Source organism: Symsagittifera roscoffensis, chromosome 1 (assembly GCF_963678635.1).
Source record: "Symsagittifera roscoffensis chromosome 1, txSymRosc1.1, whole genome shotgun sequence".
NCBI classification, from domain to species: Eukaryota; Metazoa; Xenacoelomorpha; order Acoela; family Convolutidae; genus Symsagittifera; species Symsagittifera roscoffensis.
Window position 1 is genome coordinate 6058604 of NC_087062.1, and position 21363 is coordinate 6079966.

At 36.1% G+C, this 21363-nt stretch overlaps 2 protein-coding genes across 2 annotated transcripts in view; one reads left to right on the forward strand and one right to left on the reverse strand.

The window, feature by feature from the left end:
* LOC134843901 (uncharacterized) overlaps positions 1 to 21363 on the forward strand; it is a 681357-nt gene that overhangs the window by 191879 nt on the left and 468115 nt on the right. The window lies entirely within an intron of this gene.
* On the reverse strand, positions 700 to 17152 carry LOC134857081 (long-chain-fatty-acid--CoA ligase 5-like). The gene is made up of 10 exons (XM_063873435.1): positions 17032 to 17152; positions 12410 to 12526; positions 11095 to 11293; positions 9908 to 10702; positions 9224 to 9316; positions 8567 to 8945; positions 7639 to 7832; positions 3580 to 3795; positions 2808 to 2993; positions 700 to 1111 (listed from the first exon to the last, which is right to left on the reverse strand). Coding segments are annotated over exons 1-10 (2361 nt in total). The 5' UTR covers positions 17034 to 17152; the 3' UTR covers positions 700 to 931.

Sequence of the window (21363 nt, forward strand, 5' to 3'; positions counted from 1 at the left end):
ACGATCATCGAATCTTAAAAAATGTTATGGAAAATTCGAAAAAATAACTTTCAAAAACTAGGCAGTTGAAATTTTAATTGAATATCGGAACAACTTTATAATTTTGACAAGACAATTAAAACGGAAGGAGAAGGACATAAAACCTAGACTGCAATGTAGTTAATGTACAACAAAATATTACTTGTAAACTGGTTTCAGAGGTAAATTTAAAACCGAGTAGGTCAGTCGTCGTTCGGCTTACTGCCAAGCAGTCTATTTACGAAGAATCAATTGCAAATTGATAAATTGAAGGAAATACGAATCATAGTACAAATTACTTTAATATAGTATCTATATAAATCCATCTATAGCCCAGGCCAAGAACTTATTAATATTTCACCTTAAAACACAATCAACTTAGTGATTTCTAAACGGACATGACAAATGGTTCTTGGCATCAGCTTTGTACAAGTAAGGCTCCTTTACCGCCCCCCCCCCCCCCCACAATTTTCATGTATCCACATTTTGGGCTCTTTTCCACTCCCCCCCATTTATTTCAATTTTCTCAGATGTCTTGCATGTGATTCTGGCTGATTGCGTGTGATGTTACAATGTAATTTATGAAGAAGAAATCTGTTCACAATCGTTAGTTTGATCACGATGCAAACTTTCATTGCATTGTGACAACGTAAAATTAGTTTTTCAAAACTGAAATTCAATGTGGGGGGAGTCGAATAGCGCCACTTTTTATTCACGTGCATTACTTAAGAAATTCGGAATGTTCAAAAATACTAATTCCAAAACTATTTAGTCTTATCCATCTATTCATATGCAACGTGATAAAAACTATTAGCTACTCCTTAACTTGATGTTTACGCTTGCTTCTTTTTGCGTTGGGGGGGGGGGGTCAAAGTAAAAGAGCCGCAAGTAGTAGGTGTCCATTTATCATGGCTCACAACTTGGACGCAGTTTTGGCGGCGACCTTGTTGTCGTGTTCTGACAGTCGCTCGTACATCTGTTCTATCTGTGTTCTGAAGTATTTAGCCATGTCTGCCCTCTTCGACTTCAGAGTCGGGGTCAACAGTCCACTCTCAGGGGTCAACAGCTCATCATGCAGGTAAATGGCTCTAATCTGAAAGCAAACGAATAAATTTTGGGGCCCTTTTTAGTAGTTACTATCTCAAAAAGTATCACTTTACTCGTAGGCGAAGCTAAGCTTCGCACCACTTGCAATACAAATCAAGAAAGCTGCTAAGTCAGAAAAAAAATCGAAAACGAAAAAACTAAACCTATCAAAAAAACGCCTAGTTTTAAATTTAAAAAAAGGCTCTTTTCCAGTTCTCCACTTTTCAAAATACCGAGTTTTATGTTTGTTTTACGTGTTTTTGCGGCGAAATGCGTATGTTACGCTGTAAAGTATGAAGAACAAATCTGTTCACAAAAAGCTTTTCAAATATGAAATTGAAAGGGAGGGGAGGGGGGGGGGCTGGAAAAGACCAAAAAAAGCAAAACATGCCACGACAATCAATAGAATATGAAATAAGCATCGAAAGAAAATTTATCAAACGGTAACAAAGCCAAAAAAAACCTTGGCACAAAGCCTTTAAGCCGAAAAAAATCAACAAGACTTAAGTTAATGTCCACCTCACCCTCAAAACACAGACACGCACTCACAAATTTTTTTCGCTAGTCAAAAGCCGCAATATGGCCATCAAACCGATATAATATAGCCCAAAACCTATCAAAAGCCGAAAAAAAAGCCGAAAAAATTGTTGTCATGAAAAACAACTTGAACTAGAATTTTTATTAAGCTTTTTAGCATTTTTTGCGATCCAGAGATGAATCAAAATTAGGTCGAAAGCCGATACAAATTAGGCCGAAAGCATTTGGGCAGAACACAGTTTTCCAGCGAAAAAAAGAGAAAACATAAGAAGTCAAGGTTAGTAAAATTACAAACATCAGAGGTAAATCAGAATACTAAAAGCAACTATATTGTTAAAAAAACTTAAACAAACAACAATTCTACAATATGACAATTAATCCGACAAAATGTAAGCAGACAAATAATGAACCGACAATTTTTTATGCAAAACGGAATATTTCGTTTGAAAAAAAAACAGGTCCTGTCAGATTCGAAGCCAGGACCCTTGTTTATCCCAACTTTCCTGCAAATTGTTACACAATAGTTTATATCTTCGAACATATTAAAAGGCTCATATAATAATTTGATGGCATCACATTATTTGATAAATTTACACTCCCATTCATCATTCACAGAATAGCTCTCTTTTTCGACATTTCCCAACACAAGGATTCTGCCCATCTGAACTATCATACCAACATAAAGCCTCCGCTCCATCTATCTTGCACAATAATAATGGAATCACCGTTCAACACTTTCAGAGAACATTCGAAGAATAAATGGATGATCAAGTTTTGATCCGTCCCCCTAGAACCGGCTTAGAGGAGCGGAAAATGAAAATGTTACCTTGATCCTAAGGTGATATTTTCAGCCAATCAGATTCCATTATCTTTGCTTAATATTTGGATGGCCGGTCTTAACTTGGTCAATTCAGAGAGCTGGATGTTAACATGTTCCTAATTTTTTTCCGCAAACAAGTAAATTTAAAACAATTACTTGGTTAAATACACATGTTGCTACTAAATGAAATTATCATAACAAGTAATAAATCACCTGCTTGCTAATATACAATTAGAAATTAGCATAAAGTCAAATAAATTAATACTTAAAATCGAAAAGAACCAATGCACCTATCAATGGGAATTTGTTCGAGTATCAATGGTCTATGAACGACTCATAAGCTTACTTTTTCCAGACTGTTCAGCTTCTTTTCGTTGGCGTGTTCTGTGAGTTTGTTGAGCACCACTTGAACCAGTTTGGGTGTCTGGCACAACTGTGAGAAGGTGAGTTGGGTGCTGTCTTGGATTCCCTCCTGGCATGCCAGATTTCGTAAGGCAGTCTCGTCAGGTATACACACTCCCACACAGCAGTACTAAATAATTAATTAAGAATGAGACCTTATAGTGAATGCCAAATTGTTGGCAATATCTTAATAGATCAACGGATTACAACCAAGAGTGCACATTTTGATGTCGTAAATCAATTTTGAACTCTTTTCAGCTCGTAAAAGTTAGGTTGCAGAATCTAATTTATCTATCTAATTTATCTACTTTAAGGTTTTTGACCGATTGAGTTGCTCAGAGTCATTTTTATTGCCAACAATTTGGCATAAATAATAAAAATAAATGAAAGTCAAAACCCAGAATCGCAAAGACCAACCGGAATTAGATTTACGTATCATCTTTAAAACGTTAAAGCTATATAAGATACGTTACTCTTCACAGAATTTTTTTCTGTTCCTGAATTTCCTTGCCTCGAGGTAGTACTTTTTCATCAAAGAGTTTAACGTGGTAGCACTATTGCAGCTGAAATCAGTCAGACTGTGGTAGACCTGAATCAGGAGGTCAAGTTACAGCTCTTGCCTTAACACAATCATTGTAGTAGCAAGGATCGATTTCACAGTCTAACGCTGTGTCTTATTATTATTATTTTAACTGCGTCTACATTTTTATGTTTACCTGCAAGCTGTCCCCGTGCACGTATATCTGCGCGACCAGAGGATATTGAGAGTAGATTCCCTCAACCTTCTCGGGCGCAACGTACTCGCCCTGTGCCAGTTTGAAGATATGCTTCTTCCTGTCTATGATCTTCAGAGTACCCTCCGCTGTCCATTCCCCTATGTCGCCCGACAACACCCACCCATCCACTATCGCCTCGCGCGTCTTCTCTTCGTCCTGACACACAAAACAAACATTAAGACTTGCCTCTTTAGAATAAATATATTCATCTGAAAAAAAACCATTAACGTGTTTTTTTCTAAAGAGGCAAGTTTTTTTTCAGATGAATATATTTAATGCCTTGCTTCTATTAGATAACAAATTAACAATGATGATGCTGATTATCCTTTAGAAATTAAAAATCTAAACCAATCCAGAAATTGAAAATTTAGTTCTGAAAACAGTTAAGTGCAACACAGTACAATAGAAACATTCCTTTTTTCAGCTAGATAGAAAGCCTCCAACTTCTATCGCATTGCTTCAGTTAGTTTTTTACTGATGATGTTGATTACGCTTTAGCATTCGCATCTAAACATCCTTCGTCCTAAAAAGACCATTAACTAAATATATGCTTTTAAAAATCGTTTATTGCAGAATGAGAACAAATCTCTCGATCCTCCAAGTCAAATGTCGTCTAGAAGCGGTTTAACTAAATTTAATCTTGCTGACGTCCGCCCAATGATTTGTTAGGCCTATAACAATGACGCTCAACCTTCGCAGTTTAATGAAACAGGCTTCCTCAAAATTCTTAGTCCAAATTGTTAACGTCAACACTGCACTTCGGAAACAAAAACATCAAATGAGAAAATTATACAAAAAAAATACAAGAATAAGCACTGAAACCAGACTCAACGTCAAAAAGTAGCAAATTTGTATGTTCTGACTGTCATTAAAGTTGAGTCGTTTTTGGAGAAAGCAACTTATGTTCAAAATAGAGGCGTAGTTCCACGTTGCAAACAAGCGAATACACGGCAAAAAGTAGCTCACAAGAAGCAAAAAATAAGGTAAGATAAAGTAAAATCAGCCTTGAAAAATAGAACTTTTGTTATCTGCCGGAATCGGAGCTCAAAATTGGAGACAATGACTTTCATGTCATCACATTTGCACCAAAATACTAGAAACCAATTATGGGGATAAACACTATCTACTAAATTGCGAATGCTATGAAGAAAAAAGTCGAATCGTAATATAACACTACGCAAGCAAGCAAGCGTGTGTTCAAACAATCGATTTTTTAAAATTATTATTTAATTTTTTTTGACATCTCACCCTCCCCCTCCCCGCCGCTCGCGATGTGCGTTAATACACGTAGACAAAGCGAATGTTGAGAAGCAACATAAGATAGCTTGACACTCCAGCCGACATAAAATGAGAGGAATGACACTAATTCGAAAACCATAACCAAAAGAGAGTTTTAGGAAAGTGTGAATGAACGCAAAGAACCTAAAAACGGACGAATCTTATAAAATCAGTCCAATTTCTGAAAAATGGATCAATAACTAAACTTTCTATTCCGCTGGAGCATGTAAAAACTAAAATCCATTTTCCAATCTAGAAGTAACTTTTTCTACTTCATTTCCACTTTAGTTATAGGACAACGCACTCTTCCTTCCCTTTCAATCAAAAGACGAACCACATAAGATCAAACTTTTTCTGAACAAATTTAGATCAAAACAAAAAATCATCGCGACCTATATAAATGTATTCACTGCGTGCATTGACACTTAAGCAAAATAAATAATCCAAATACTAGATTTACCAAAATTTCTCGGTCGTTTACTTAGTTAGGTTCTCTCGAATTGTCTAGAATGAAATGGATTTGGAGAAAAACGTGCCAAATAAAACGGAACCGAACTTACGAAGCGATAAAAACTTTTCCGAGCAGACCCACCGAGCCGGAAAAAAAAGATTTCATAACACATTGTTTACAAACTCAAAAAAACTACCCCTCAAAACAATTATTTCATCCAGAAAAATTTACACCCATTGAACGATGCAATTTGACGCCACTGAGCCAAAATAACATAAACCGAAAACTCTTAAGCCGAATACACTGAAAATACCCAATTGAAAGAATTATACCCAATCGGATAAATTATACCAAAACAACTTTCGAATAGAACGAGTATATAAAATGCTGACTAGCTGACACGCTCAGAATATCGCTGTTGGTTGACAAAAATTTTTTTGAGAAAATGAATCAGATACAGGAGTTGTTCACGTAGAAAACAAAGACAATTGTTCTTATTTGATAACGATTGCTGATCGCAAGTGTAAGAAATATCGCACGCGAAAATTATTGCAAGTAATTGCCTATTGTCAATTTTCAAACCCCATAACTTTTACAAACAAGGATCACAGGTGAAATGACCTTATATTTTTTAGCCGAGGTCATTAAAAAAAGGCGAAGTTGCGCTTCGCAAACACTAGCGAAACACGACAAAAAATCAGCTCTATAAAATGAAAGAAAAAATCAGAATAAGCCTCGAATTATTAAAACTTTATACGTATTGACTTGGAACCCGCAACCCCAAAATTGGAGTCTCGCGCCCTGCCCTCTCGACCACAAACACCTAACAATCGGCAAACACTAGTCACAAATAAAGCAGCTACATATGCTAATAAATTGGCAATGCAGCAAAAATGGCACCAATTGCAACTACTTTGCAAAAAATAGTTTGGAATATAAGAAACTGAAGGCATCCACACTTACATGTAATAAACTGGGAAGCATAAAACCACATTATGTAAAACATATGCGCTTCAAAAAATTGCGAGATACATTGAGTTAGAACAAATAGCTTTTTTTGGTTCATTTGATAAATTAAAAATCTATCAACTGTGTTAAATTATTAGTATTAAAATGCCGAAGCACCAGCTATCAAACAGCCACACAGATGCCAACGATATTCGCGACTTAGGTTAGAAAAAAAGAATATTCGTACTATTACACTAACGCTCACTTAAGTCCGCTAGTGTAAATATCTTTCAGATGGATAAACAGTTAGCAAAAAAAGGTTAGGTAAGAAGTCGAACTTTCACTTTCGTGGAAAATCGAATTAAGTACTAAAACATAGCCAACTGAAGTTGAAAAGTTTCCAACAAACTCAAAGAAAACCGAAAACAAAGATCTCAATCCTATTCAAGCATCAACTTTCGATGAAAACATGCGTCACGTTAAAGCTCTTACATTTCAGGAATCATTTGATTGACGCTTTATATTGAACAAAAAACTTCACGAACAAAATAAATGTCTTCACTTCATCCAATGAAACTTAAGCATAAGGAACAAATGGGAGCTTGCATCAATTCTATATGGAATGATAATTTGAACGCGTCACAATTTGAATTAGGTCGCCGCGCTCAAACAGGTGCATCATAGGGCGCATAAATTCGTCTGACAAATTGAATACTCTGAAAGCATCAAAACTACGAAAAACGATCGCATGTTAAATATCTTTGAGCTCAGGGCGTCAATATCGTTAAGAGATATTTTCAAAGGGTTTGAGAAAAATTGTAGCTCAGGGTGTCGAAACCTTAAAACTTTCTATGTGAGTCAAAACCACTTTTTAGATTCACAAAAATTTTCACTGAAATGTGTGACTTGTGTTTGAAAAATGTCGATTAGACTGACCGGGATAACACTATATTTTCAAGATAACACTATATCGAATAAAAATCATTCACCTTTTTTCGCTCCATTTGACTTCATTTGAAAAAAACTGGGAAGTGATTCAAATCAAAAATTGAAACTTTCAGAGATCGTAGTTTAGATTAATTGCAATAGGTCAATGTAAAAATATTTGTGAAATTCTGAATAAATGTCCAAAATGGTCCTTGAAAAAAAGGCATTTTTGAGAGTAAAAACGCAAATTTGCGTTTAATTGTTTCCACTAGTGTAGGTTGGAAAAAAGTAGCCCAATAGTATAACACAACGCTCCGCATGAGTAAAGAACAAACAGACACTGTTCTGTTTAGTTAATTCTGTCTTTTCCAACTTTGCGCTACAAACTATTCTACCTTAAAGTATCCTGAGAAGCAGTGGTTTCCTCTGAAGCACACCTCCCCCTTGTCCTCTTTGGCCCAGTAGTTCATCTCTGGCACATCCACCAATTTGATCTCACAGCAGGCCAGAGGCACCCCCACATTGCCCAGACTCAACTGGCCAGGTAGGGTTAGAGTGGCGGCCGCAGTGCACTCCGACTGTCCATAACCTGTTTAATCACACTTCTCATTAAAGGGAGGAGCTTCATTTCCAGCGATGAGGGTACGCTCATCGTTATAACTCTCGTAGCTCCATATTAACGATGCTCAATTCAATTTAGCATTCGAAGCTTAACTTCCTTCGTCGCAATAAATTGATCACATGTAAATCCACAGATTACAAAGAAAAACGTACCAGCAAACTAGGGCTATTTTGGTACAAGTGATTAATCTGAATTTTGTGCATTTCTTTTTGATGATTTTACCCCACTCTTTTGAGAAGTCTAAAATTACCACAAAAGACCTGCCGATTCGAATTCAGTACTCAAGAATTCCACCCAGATTTGAATAGTTTTAAGGACGTTGACATAAAATAGCCCACTAAAATGTGAATGTTTCTTTAACCACTATAACCAAGACCTAATCATGCCGACAACTTAAGGAAACGAAAAATATTATCATACGATCACTCTTATCATACAACCAGTATTTCATCATAAATATTTTTGATAAAGGAAGTAATTGAATTTTTTCAGCCCTAAGCCTTGTTACACGGAATCATCTATACTTCGCCTATACTTATACCTAAACTTCTTCTAACCTATACTTAAACTTCACCTATACTTATAATCACCTATACTTCATGTCTACATTCATACCGATTAAACAGAACGATGAACTAGCAGAACTGAAGTAAACTAAAAGTCATACATATAAAATCATATAAAAATCATTTGCAATTTACCTTCAAATACTGGCACCCCCATGGCACACTTGACAAACTCCATCACTTCGTCGGAAACAGGCGCCGCTCCAGTAACCATGAACCTCACACTCCCTCCCAACATCTTCTGGATCTTAGAGAAGACCAGCTTGTCATAGAAAGTGTTCCGTCTGAATACACCCGCTCTCACTTCTTTCTTCTTGGCCGCTAAGCCTTTATTCATCAGCAGCTCCTTCACTTTGTTCCCTTTGATCTTGCCCAAGACTCCCGCGTAGAGTCGGTTCATTAGACGGGGCACCATTGGGAAATAGGTCGGATGCAGTGCCTGGGCGTCCTCTAGGAGTTGTTTCACATCTCCCCGGAAGTAGCCCACTTTGGCCCCACACGCAAACATTGCACCCTAGATTTTAAACAAAATCTCAGTTTTGAAACATCTCAACGTCTCAACTCATTTTCGACCACTTCTAAAAACCCTTTATCTTCGATAAAAAATTTTTTTTTTTGAATCTTTCACCCAATTCTTGTAACAGTTATATCAGACAAATAATTCCGGCGTCTGCATTGGGAAAACTAACTAAAGTTTAATCTGCTTGACTTTTAAAAGGCCCCACAAGCATGTATTGATACCAATTGACTGCTACTGATTTCTTAAATCAGAGAAAATGCACAAGATCTCACCATGCAAACTTGGTTGAATCCGTGGGCATTTGGCAGATATGAGATATATGTGTCACTTTGAGAAGGCAGGTATGTAGTATTGTCGTCGTATCCCTACAAACACAATCAATCAACAAACAGATTAAGGAGTAGTAGATAATAAGGACAAAGTGATCTGCTGAGGGCTGAAGTAACACCTCTTGAAACACAAAAGAAGAAGATAATCCAGGTGATCATCATCATCATCATCATCATCATCAAACTCATCGTGATCTTTATCAAAGAGTAGATCTAGAAGTGACGCAAAGTTTCAAAAGATCCTGACTAGGGGCGAATTTAGTGAAGACGGAATAAAAAACGCCGAAAAAACGCAATTTTTTGGTCAAAAAATCCAAAAACTGCCCAAAAATGGTCCAAATAGGGTCTTGATAGTGTTCTGGGGGCACTCGGAAAATCCATTTGGTCCACCTGAAAAAAAGTCAAAAATAAGAAATGAAAAAAAAATCCGCCCCCCTGAGAAAATCCTGGATCCACCTCTGATCGTGATAAAAAAATACCTTTCGAGAAACTCTATTGAACGCAAAAAAAAACTTAATTCGTCTAATGATAAATATGCAAATAAAACCTGCTGTCTGTAAATGAAAGTTAAAGGCCCAAAACTGCCAGAAAAAAATCAATTTCTACAGACAAAATCATCGAACTCACTCTAAAAAGTCGGACAATGGATTCCACTTCTGTCACCACATTCTTATGTTTCAACACCACTCCCTTGGGCATTCCAGTGGTGCCAGAGGTGTACAGTATGATGAAAGTATCCTCTGGCTTGGACGGACTTATCGGACTCAACTTCTCTTCACCAAGCGCTTTCAGTTGCTTATGTGTGAGCAGTTTCCAACCCGCAGCTTGTATCGAACCCCATGTTGAATCTGCGATACTTTCTTCAAAACAAATCAGACTCTCAATAGTTGGCAATTGATCTTTTAGCGACAGAAGTTTCTGTAGTTTAGCTTCATTGTCTACGCAAACGATTCTCAATTCAGTCTGGTTGATTATATGCACTTGAGCTTCTATACTTTGAGTGTCGTATAGAGGAACTACAACATAGCTGAACATTGAGCATGCAAGCTGCGTGATATCCCACTCCGGCCTATTTGGGGAAAAAATGCCCACTTTGTACTCTTCTGCCGAAGGCAAACCGAGTTTCACAAACCCGGAGCCGACAAGATGAGCCGCGTAGCGAACTTCCTCGTACGTGATCCAACTATATTCAGGATCCCAAACTTCCGTTTTCCGAGGCGACGAGTTTGCACTACTTCGTGAACTGCGTGATGAGGTTTCTTCTATTCGTCTCTCTCGGTACCCGAGACAGGGACTGTCCCCCGAGAGCTTATGTCCAACCATGAACAGGTCGTACATGGTCTGCGAAGGGAGATCTGGGATCCAACTATCGGACACTTTTCCATCTTTGCACAGACACGAAATCCGGATTCTTTCGGGACCCTTCAAAATAAGATCATATTGACCAGGGAAGCAAAACGCACTTAACATCAGGCATCTTCTTCGTTTTTCATCACCTCTACTCGAACATTGATACAAATTTAGTGCACATCTTACCTTGGCAAAAAACAGGAAAACCTAATTGCAAACTTGATTAGTTTTCATGCAAAAACATAAAAAAATGTAAATTTACACCGCGGAATTAACGATTGTGTAATGATGCTGAACGAACAGAGTCTGTGGCTCATGAATCCATGTAATAAAAGCTAAAACATTGAAGTCCAACAGAATAACATGCATCATAACATGCTTCACAACTCTTTATAATGCTTCAATCTTTTTTGCATCTGTCCGTGAATATGTTGCTCTTCAAGGTAGAGTATGCAAAATCTTACCGGCAACATGGTTGTCAATTTGTCGGGCAACTTCACAGGTTTGTATTCTACTGATTGAAGGGGCTTGCCGTCTGTCCTCAGAACATTGCCCATTCTGCCGGTGCCTTTGAAGTGTGGTGCAGATGATGATAAGGATGATGAGGCTTTACTGTTGTGATATCCAATCTGTCCAGGTCTGTTGCTATCTGGCGGCACTAGCCTACGGATTGGTACAAGTATGATAGAAGTCTCTCACAATTCTAATTTGAAAAAACTGAGAGAATTTTTACGGGCCAGAAAATTTTGACATAGGCCAAGTTACACTTCGCAAAAACACGCAAAATTAGAGAACCTTGAACCGTCTAACTAATGAAAAAACTAAATTACAGAATTTTTTGTTCGTTTTTGACTGTTAATGATCACCCTGCCCATGAAAACGTCATAATGGACCTGAGATTTTTTCCGCAGGAAATTTTAACAGGACCTATTCCTTACAATTCCTTGTACATACAAAGACCCAATAAAAAATTGAAATTAAGAATAGTTAAATTTTACTGAGCCGAAATTAATTGCTCATTAGGTACGATATGTCGCGTTGGTAAACTCATTATATCTATCAAAGCTATATATAAGAAAATCCTGGAGTTGAAAAAAAATGTTATTTTGATAATTATAATTATTATTAATACAACACTAGTAGACAAAATTACGCGCAAATTCAGGTTTTTGTCTGTAAAATGCCCTATTTCAAGAATAATTTTGGTTAATTTTTACTTGGAAATTCAACAAATTTATACATGGACGAAAAGCAAATGATCAAAGCTGCCCTAAACGAAATTATCAAAATTTGGTTTCAAGACTTAACCAAAGACTTACCAGTTTTTTCTGGGTCTGAAAATGCTAGTTTTTACCGTATGCACTAAGTTTTTCATAACGAAAGAAATTATAAGAAACAGCCGAGTTTAGTGAAGTTGTCACACTATACAATTCAATAAAACCGCTTAGATTGTTTTACATTGCGTAAACAATTTTTTTTTCTGCTTTTCGAGAGAGATCACTCCGATGCAAAACTTAGAGCAGATGGTAAAAACTGGCATTTTCAGGCCCAAAAAAAACTACTAAGTTTGTGAACACATTCCACAAACTTAGATAATTTCATAGAGGGTAGCTTTGATCATTTGCTCTTGGTCTATGAAATTTTTTTTTCTAAATTCCCAATGAATGGTGTCCAAAGTCATCCTTAAAAACGGTCATTTTAGAGAGGATAAACCTGAATTTGCGCTTAATTTTTTGCACTTCTGTATTACTATTGTTAATTATATATTCATGCTTGTACCTAGGGACCATGTAATACAGCACAGCTGCAGTTGAAACTCCGCCCGTTGCCAAGTAGGGCCAGTTGTTGGGGTCACTCACAAACTTGATCAGGTCTGAAGGCGAAGCGCAAGAAGTCCTGGTAACAACCAAAGTTCAAAGGTCAGATAACTGTGAGAACTACAACCGAATAAATCGATACAAGAACGGGGTCGAAGAGAAATAATGACGTTTATTTAGGAAAGATAATAACGGAATTTTGAGATTGAATTACCCGGGATTTAATCTGGAGTCAAAGGTCAAAGCTCAAAATACTCAAACATAAGCAGGCTGTTAAACTGAATCATTAAATTAAGAAGCAATATAAGTATAAGAAAAATGTACTTGCAGATCAACAGCTGTCTTGTTTTCGAATAGCTTACCACATTCCACAAAATAATTTATGATGGAACGATTGGTCACATCTCAATTTTTATAAACCAGATGTTGTCATTACAATTAAAAGGTCGCATACAATAAAATAGCTACCGTCCGTCGAATGTCAAAAGATAATTAAAATATCAGATATCCAATTTTTATCCGTTAGTCTTTAACCTTGAGACAGTTTCTGTTGCTTCTGAGCAAGAAAAAGTACATTATTTTCCTGAGTTTAGATGTAACACTAACAAGAAGCAACATATATAAGAACAAATGTCTTCAGAAAAATGAGCGACAAATTCGCTTATTTCATGTCGAAAAATTAAAACACCAAAAATTTGAAAAACTATGTACTTTTTCAAACAATTTTATAAAACATTTTACGTATGCTACGCAACAAAAATTTCACTTAAGGGATACCACAATATAGCCTAAATGTAAAAGATTGCTGATTGTTTGTATGAACAACACCGATGATCTTCTGGTAAAAAAAACTAAGAAACCAACCACAAAAAATTAGTCCCACCTCTTAGTCTATACAGCTTATGTTCCACCCTGCAGCCGATTAAGAAGTGAACCCTTTTGCCTTTTCTTCCGGCGAAACTTCCCATAATTGGTGTTACTCTCAGTTAGAAATTGAAAAAAAAAACTACTAATTGCCAATATATCGCTTGGCTGCCCGTGTGTAAACATTCCTATTCAAAGGAGCTTCGTCTACAATAGCTAAAAACTACATGAGTGATAACAACAGTGTTTATGACGTCAAATATTATTCTACTGACGGGTAAATTTTGGAGATCGTCCTTAGTCAATGTACAAAAACCCTTTAAGCTCTTTTTAATAGCTCAAAGCAGCTCTCAATCGGTGATGAAACAGAAGATAACATCAGTTAACTAAATTGCCAATTTCTAAGACACAAAATGAAAAAATACTTAAAACTAACTGCCATTAAAGGAACGAGAAACAATCAGTGCCTAAAATCCTGCTTTGATTTCGTACGTCTTAAAATTGACTAGAATGACAAAATTCATCGTACGCAAGATAAAAACGAAAAACAACCAGAAAGTTGTGAACAACAGGGTTCCCCGCTTATAGCATCTTAGACTTGCTCAAAAGTGTCGGGAAAAACCAATCTCAAAGATTAAAAACAATCAAAGTAAAAAATGATGTAATAAAAGTATCTCTCAGAAGTTCTGCTCTCTAGATAAACATAGCAGAAATCCCATCAAAGCATCATGAATGCAAAAACAACGAGCGAATCACTTTTGCAGCAGAGTTTTGTTATTTTCCTAATTTTTCAAACATTCATTTGACACAGCTGAAATCACTACATGTCTTAATCACCCAGTACCAGGGTTGGTTTTTCAAATTACATGTTAACTAATAGTGTTTTTAACGTGAAAAACTTTGAACACTTTTAAACATCTATCCAAGCGTATAGCTTGCGTATTGATAAAAGCTTGCTTCGCACTGAAACTAAAATTGTGTTATTGATGCACAATGAATGATTTTGCCTTGAACCCAATTTAAAGTTTCACATTGTTTTTTAATGTTTTTGACATTTTTAACCTCCTGCAACAAACACAGCAATGGTGTTAAAAAACCAACCCTGCCCACTATCGCTATCAACTTAACCAATATCAAGTCTCACACCAAAATAAGCGCATCTGCTGTTTGTAAAAAGTACGAAATCTCCAGACCATACATAATTCAACCAGCATTTTTTTCCGAAGGAAGGGATAAAACAGGAGACAACAATTTCCTTCCCACTTTGTAAACATAGCCAACTGACTGTTGGAGAAGTGTACTGCACGCAAGGAAACTAAAAAAAAACCGACTTGTTTTTCAAAAATCTTCAAGCTCTTTGAATTTGTAGAAAAATTTGTGATGGACACTTTTTGTTAAAACTTAACTTAATTTGAGAAAACTTAAGCAATAGGTAAAACTTTAATTTCGCTGGGAAACCTGATAACTAATTTCCATTTTCGAAATTAGAAGTCGATCACGTTTTTCGTGACCTTTACAATTTTTCTGTTCGAAAGGGGAGTTTGCCTTCCTTTTAACAAAAGAAATGCACTGATAATTAAGAAGAAATCAAAAGTCGAACCGCGAAAAATCAAAACTGAGTATAAACAAATTTTAGGACTTTTTCCTGAAAAAAAACAGCAAGACCTATATATGAGTACTCACTACGTTCATTACTCTGAAAAAAGTCGGGAAAATAATAAATATTTAATTTTTCGGAAGGGGTGGTAAAACTGGTAATTAGAAGTTATAGTCAATTGTCTACAAAACTAACAACGAACAAGAGTTGGAAAGCCATTCATGTACTCCCGGAAAACTTTCTGAGTTTTGTTGTTCAAAAAGCAGCCCCATCAAACTATCTCAATCGCTATAAACTTCAGCGATTGAAGTTTTTTGATGAAACTAGCGCATTTTGAAGCACAAAGGCGAAACTGCTTCCCGCATACACAATCAAAAACAAAAATTATTGGTTATATATTACAAATAACTGGATCAGTTTGTTATAGTTCGAGCAGTATTTATAGGTTATTTCAAAAGACACAATTTTTGGCAAAAGAAGTGTTAAACTTGATTTCTTGAATAACATTCATCTGGGATAGTAATTTATTCAGAAAAAATATCTTAGTAACATGTACAAATGATTGAAAACAAAATGACTATGTAATGAATTTTTAGTACTCAAATTGAATACATGCACTATACTCAAATATACCACCTATTGTAACATATCACCAAAAGTAGCTCTTAAATTACGAGAAACAAAGTATGCCTTAAAAGAAAAACATGGCCAAAAAACAGTTGCTTAAAGTCAAGAAACCGAAAACTCATTACAGAAGCATTTTAACACAAACATATATGGCCTAAAAATTCCTTGAAATTCAAGTATCTTTATGATCGATATTTTCATCTTCGCAACTTGAACGATAATATTTTAAAAAATGGACTAATCTACATGTTTCCTTCTTGCACATTTACTTTAAAATCTTTTTGGTTCGCTTGAAACCTATTTCATAAGTTTAAACCCTCAACTCTGTTAAGAAATCTAGATCCCCCCAAAATCTGAATATGATCAATCAAAGAATATAACCTCAAATCAAACAATGAACAAAAGCTGGAAAAACGTTAATGGATTCGCGGAATTTTTTTTTGAAATCTATTGAGCTTTGTTATAGAAATTTCATCAACATTAAACTATTTCAGAGACCAAAAAACTTTGCGATTAGATATTTGTGGATGTAAGTGGAGTATTGTGAATTAAAAAGGCATGCGATGAAAAAAAAAACATCTGAAATGACCACAAAAAACTACAAAAATACTTTCAAACTTAGCCAATTAGAGTTAGACTTAAATTTGAAGCATTTTCGAAGAGAAAAAAACGGCCTCAAAACAAATTATAAAACGACACATTTCTATCTTCGTAACTTCAAGGATATTTTATTTTAAAAAGATCCTATTCTACAAACTGACTTCTGAGGAATTTAACTTTAGTGAACAATTCTTTAGCTAGTATGATTGAAATTTATTAAACAGTATACTGATGATGCCATGTCTTTTTACTTATTCCACCAAAAAATCAATACTTCATTATGTTGAACTGAAACTATTTTGCTTGAATCTGATTGGCTAAAATTTGCCAATTAAATTACAGCACCATCTCAAATGGTTTGTTTACAATTTTAAGTCGTATCATAAATCATCCGAATAAGACAAAAATTTAGATCGTTAGGTAAATTATTCAAATTTTTTTAAATAAGCTGCAGTTTTACCCAGACTGAAAAAAAAATTGTTCCAAGAAAAAATGACTACCTTCATATCGGCCCAAAACTCATCCGTGATAGAAATCTGATAAAGATGAAAGTGATTGCATTTGTATAAATCAAACTAATCAGTGCGATAAGTGTTTAATTCTCTTTATTTAAATATTGAATAAAACAAAATCGCATAAATAATTGAACTTCGCTTTTCATATTTTACGAATATGTCAAAGCAAACTGAAAAAATTTGTGCCAATAACTTCAAACAAAAAAAAGAACACAAAGTAGAGACAAATAGACTTGCTAGAGGGGACATCTCTCTTGCTAGAAAGACCGAAACCCGAAAGTAATCCAAGTCAATCAGAAGATAGAATAAAATAAGCGTGAAAAGTCACGCATGCACCGTTCAAAGGACGTGATTGGTTGAAAGCTACCCAAATTAACGTACATTTTGGTATATTAATCTCGGACGTAATTTCGGAAGAGTGACAAGTCTGTTTGTGATTAGCTCAGTCGATGTTTGCTGTTGCTGTTGCCCCGTACACCAGCTTCCAAAGAAGCACAGATCAAACCTGAAAATTACAGCACCCATCATTGCACATCAGGTCAAGCCTATTTTTGTAATTTTGAAAATTAGATCATAGTAGTCAACTATGGTTGGTTGAACTTTGTAGAAAGAATATCTTAGTTTCATTTAAAACAGAAGCTCAATTAACAAAATTCGTATGAGCAGATTTACGAGTTAACTGCTTCATCTTCTCAGGAAACCTAACTCCTTATATTTTGTCTTTTTGACACAGCAAATTTTTTTTTTATAGTTTTAATCATTTTCGGCGATCTTAGTTCAACCAATAAGAAAACGAACATTATATTCATCTATTTTACTTGCACCTTTCTTGGGCATATAAATGCGTTTAAAACAACTGAAAGCTAGTTTAACAATTTTGAATTATGTACGAATTTAAATTTCAGATTTCTTTTACAGATATGTTGAAAATAGCCTCACAAAAAAACCAACAAACAATTAAATAATTTACAGCCAATTATCGCCAGAATCGCACAAAAGCATGCAAGACAGCTCATATATCTTTTCGCGTTATTCAGCCATGAGTATAATAGAATGGTGTGTATGAGTTCAAACATGAAAATTTTGAGCGCTAACATTCCTAAAAAGCCTGTAGCAGTTACTAAAATTAAATGACACTTTCTTGATTTAATTTTTGAATATTAAATTCTGAGGGGGTGATTGTCCGAAAGAAAATTGATGGTTTGAAGGTCTGCAACGATCCGAGCTCATTGTCTTCCTTGCGAGCGAGGCAATGATTCTCAGCCAGAAATACAAACATAGCCAAACCGAAGATTGGAAAAGAGTAATGAACGCAAGTAAACATAGAAAAACACTGACTTTCTTAAAAAAAACTGGACTTTCGAATTTCAAAGAAAAAAAATAGATGCCCTTTAAGCTCTTTGAAATTCTAGAACAATTTATGACTAGCGCTATTTGGTTACCTGAACCCAACTAGAGAAAACTGGATCAATAGGTAAAATTTTATTCCGCTGAAATTTAAAAATTAAATTCCAATTTGAAAAATAGAAATAGTTCACGTTTTTTGCGCCATTTCCACGTTCGTATTTGCAGAATTTTATTGAAGTTACTTTCAGCAGATGAATTTCAATTGAACTCATAAAGTGCATATATACCTAAGTGCATTCATAAATGCATCAATATGTATGAATGCAGTTATCTGTTGTTATTAGAGACTTCTAATACTTTTCCTGAGAAAAAAAAACAAAATCAGCAAGACCTCTATAAGAGTTTTCACTACAATCATTACTCCGTTCATTCTTTTAACTAAGAGTTTTCCCTACGTTCATTAACCAGTAAAATTGCATGATGTTTTTAAACAAAGACACAATCAACACCTGCGCTATAATACAAACAGCATTGTAAATAAGCAGACAGAAAATAGGACAGAAGCAACCCAGTTGAAAAAACCTCGATTTACAAAAACTTTTGCGCTCCTTTCTTTGAAAGACAGAAAAGCATAAAAACCTATTTTTGCAAAATCTAAAACGAAGCAATTGAGTCCTTATAGCACAAGTCCAAAAATTAAAATGATCACTTTTAACTCTTAAGGGTTTGAAGTCATGTTTTTTCGGCCACTCAAGTTTAATTGGGATTTAAAATCCTTGCTTTTGGGCCACTTTTGGAAGAAGGTATGGAATTACGTTTTGGTTGCTGCTGCACGTTTTCTTTAATTTTTGCAGTTCCAATTTCACCGCGCGCGTTACATTGAGGATTGTTTTCAAGTCTTTGTCACCACGTATGGATTTATATCAAAGGCTGTGATCTTGGTAAGTTTATGTTGTTGTTTTGGTAAGCCCCATTCACGATTATAATTGATTATTTCACTTTTTGATCAAAAGAACAATTTCGAAGAGCGTTATTTCCTATATGAAAAGTACGCTTGAGCTAATTATTTAGAGTCAGAATTTAGTCAGAATCGTCCAAGATTATAGCACGCCGATTTAAGCGTCGCCATTCAGGTGGTCTTTCTTCTTCCGGTTAAGGTTCTTTGAGCCTCTACATCCAAATGGTGTTAATTGTACGCATCTATTTCCAAATCGCTTCGCCCACTTAGCTGCTCCAAACTCTGTTCTAGCTGTTCAACAGTGTATATGGATTGATTGAACCCCGTGTAAGGCGATGAATAGAGATCCACAATATCCCTATCCACACTTTTAAAGCTTCAGCCAAATCCTTCCTTCCGTTTTAAGTGGGACTGGCCCCGTCAACGTAATCGCCCCAGTCTTATGTGCGATCATCTTCCCTTAGGAACATATCATCACGCAGACCTTTAAGTCTGAAAGGATTGGTAGTGACGCTATATATATATACCTCTCGCTTATTTTCAAATGCGCTTTGGAAAAATTGTTCGTTATAGTTTGTAAATTGTGATTACATGAAATTCTTTGTCTTGTCCTATACTTAAATGGGTCTGTCATTTGCACGGCACGGCAAGGTAATCCATCAATCTCGACGCATGTCAATCAGTCAAAACTGCCATCTATCCATGTACCCACACATTGAGCAAGCTATCCATTAAGCTAATTATCCATATATCCAAACACGAACCATCTAGCTATCCATTCATTCTTCGTTCCATCCAGCCATCGATCCAACAACCTATGCAGCCATCCATCTATCTTTCCAGTCAGCCATCTATCAATCCCGCCATCCATCGATTCATACATAACAAACATAGATGCCATCCATATATCTATTTTAAATGAAAGTCAGAATACGCATTGTACGCAATGTTTTTACTTTTACCAAGCTTAGTCAAAATGCAAGCATCCTAGAAAAATGGTTGCAGTATAGTTTCTTTCTTGTGTGTTTGTTAAGCAAATATGCTAGGTTTTTGTTCTTAGTAGCCGGAAGTTTATCGAGCACAGCTGTTTCGAAAAACGCAACCACATGACAATTGAACACAAGCGGGCAACATGTGTTGTAGACAGTCTAAATAACAATAAGCGCCGGAAAAACGTCAGTGTCAGTAAAACCGGCACGGGCAATAGCAGCCTGTGTAATGTACTAACCGGTCTAGACTAGGAGAATCCGATGTTTGCCGTATCCGCATCTCCCGGAAGCTGCACATGACAGACTCACATGGCTAACGCGTTCTTCGACGGTGACAATGATCGATTTTATTATCGACGAGTATTATTGATTTCACCCGTTTTGATGACTCCGACCGAGACACGGACGCCGAGGTCATTCTAGACTTAGAGGACAAACTCAATTCGAAGAGTGACCACGTGAATCTGTTCATAACTGCAGTTTACGGTTAGAGTCCCCGTTTAGACGGATCGCTAGTGAGCATGATTGGAATATTCCAAAAACGCTCACCGAATCATTCATGAAGCAAACGGTGACTTTGTTTATCAGGCTGTCCATGAAATCCTCCGTCAGGGAAGACCGGGAGAAAATTTCAGGGAAAACCGACAAAAAACTAGCGGACGAGTTGTTGCGTGCTCTTCTGAAGAAGTTCTCGAAGTCTCGCTCGTTGAAGAACCTCTCCATTGACGCTTTAAGAGACAATGAAGACTCAATTTCGGAACAGCTCTTCCAATCTTCAATGGAAAACCTCTGGACGCTTCTTCAGAAAGCACCGGAGCTGCCTACTGATAGAGTAGTCAAAATGTGGAGACAGACAAATCTAAGCTCATGAAACAAATGGAAGTCAGATAAATCATAACATGCTTATTAGAGCAATCGGCTCAACACAAGGCAGTAGGTGAAAGAATAGCAAAAAACATTCAGAATGAAAACTAGGCCGAAATAAGAAAATGTGAGAGAAACGACAAGTTTTTTGAAGATGAGATAAAGAAAGTTATGAAGAGACGACACGAAGCTCTGGAATGGTTCAACTCTCGGACTAACGAAGAAAAAGTAGCGGAAAGATAAGCCTTCGATATTGCTATAGAACAAGTTTTATTGAGTGAAAGGAAAACAAAAAATTATCGAAAAGTTGAGCATACCAAAATTATGGAGGAAGTATTCAATGTTGACATTGAAGTGTTAGCATTTGTGCAAATCGATATTGAAGGTAAAAGAAACAGAGTCAGGGAAAAAAGCAGCGTAGCTGAGATGACAGTTGGTGATTGCATTGACCTTGAAGTTCGAAGGGATCTAGTAAGGGATGATAAAGTCCCTTACCCAGTGTATCGAGTTGCGAGCAAACACTAGCAGGCTAGACATGCATCAGACAAAAATGCT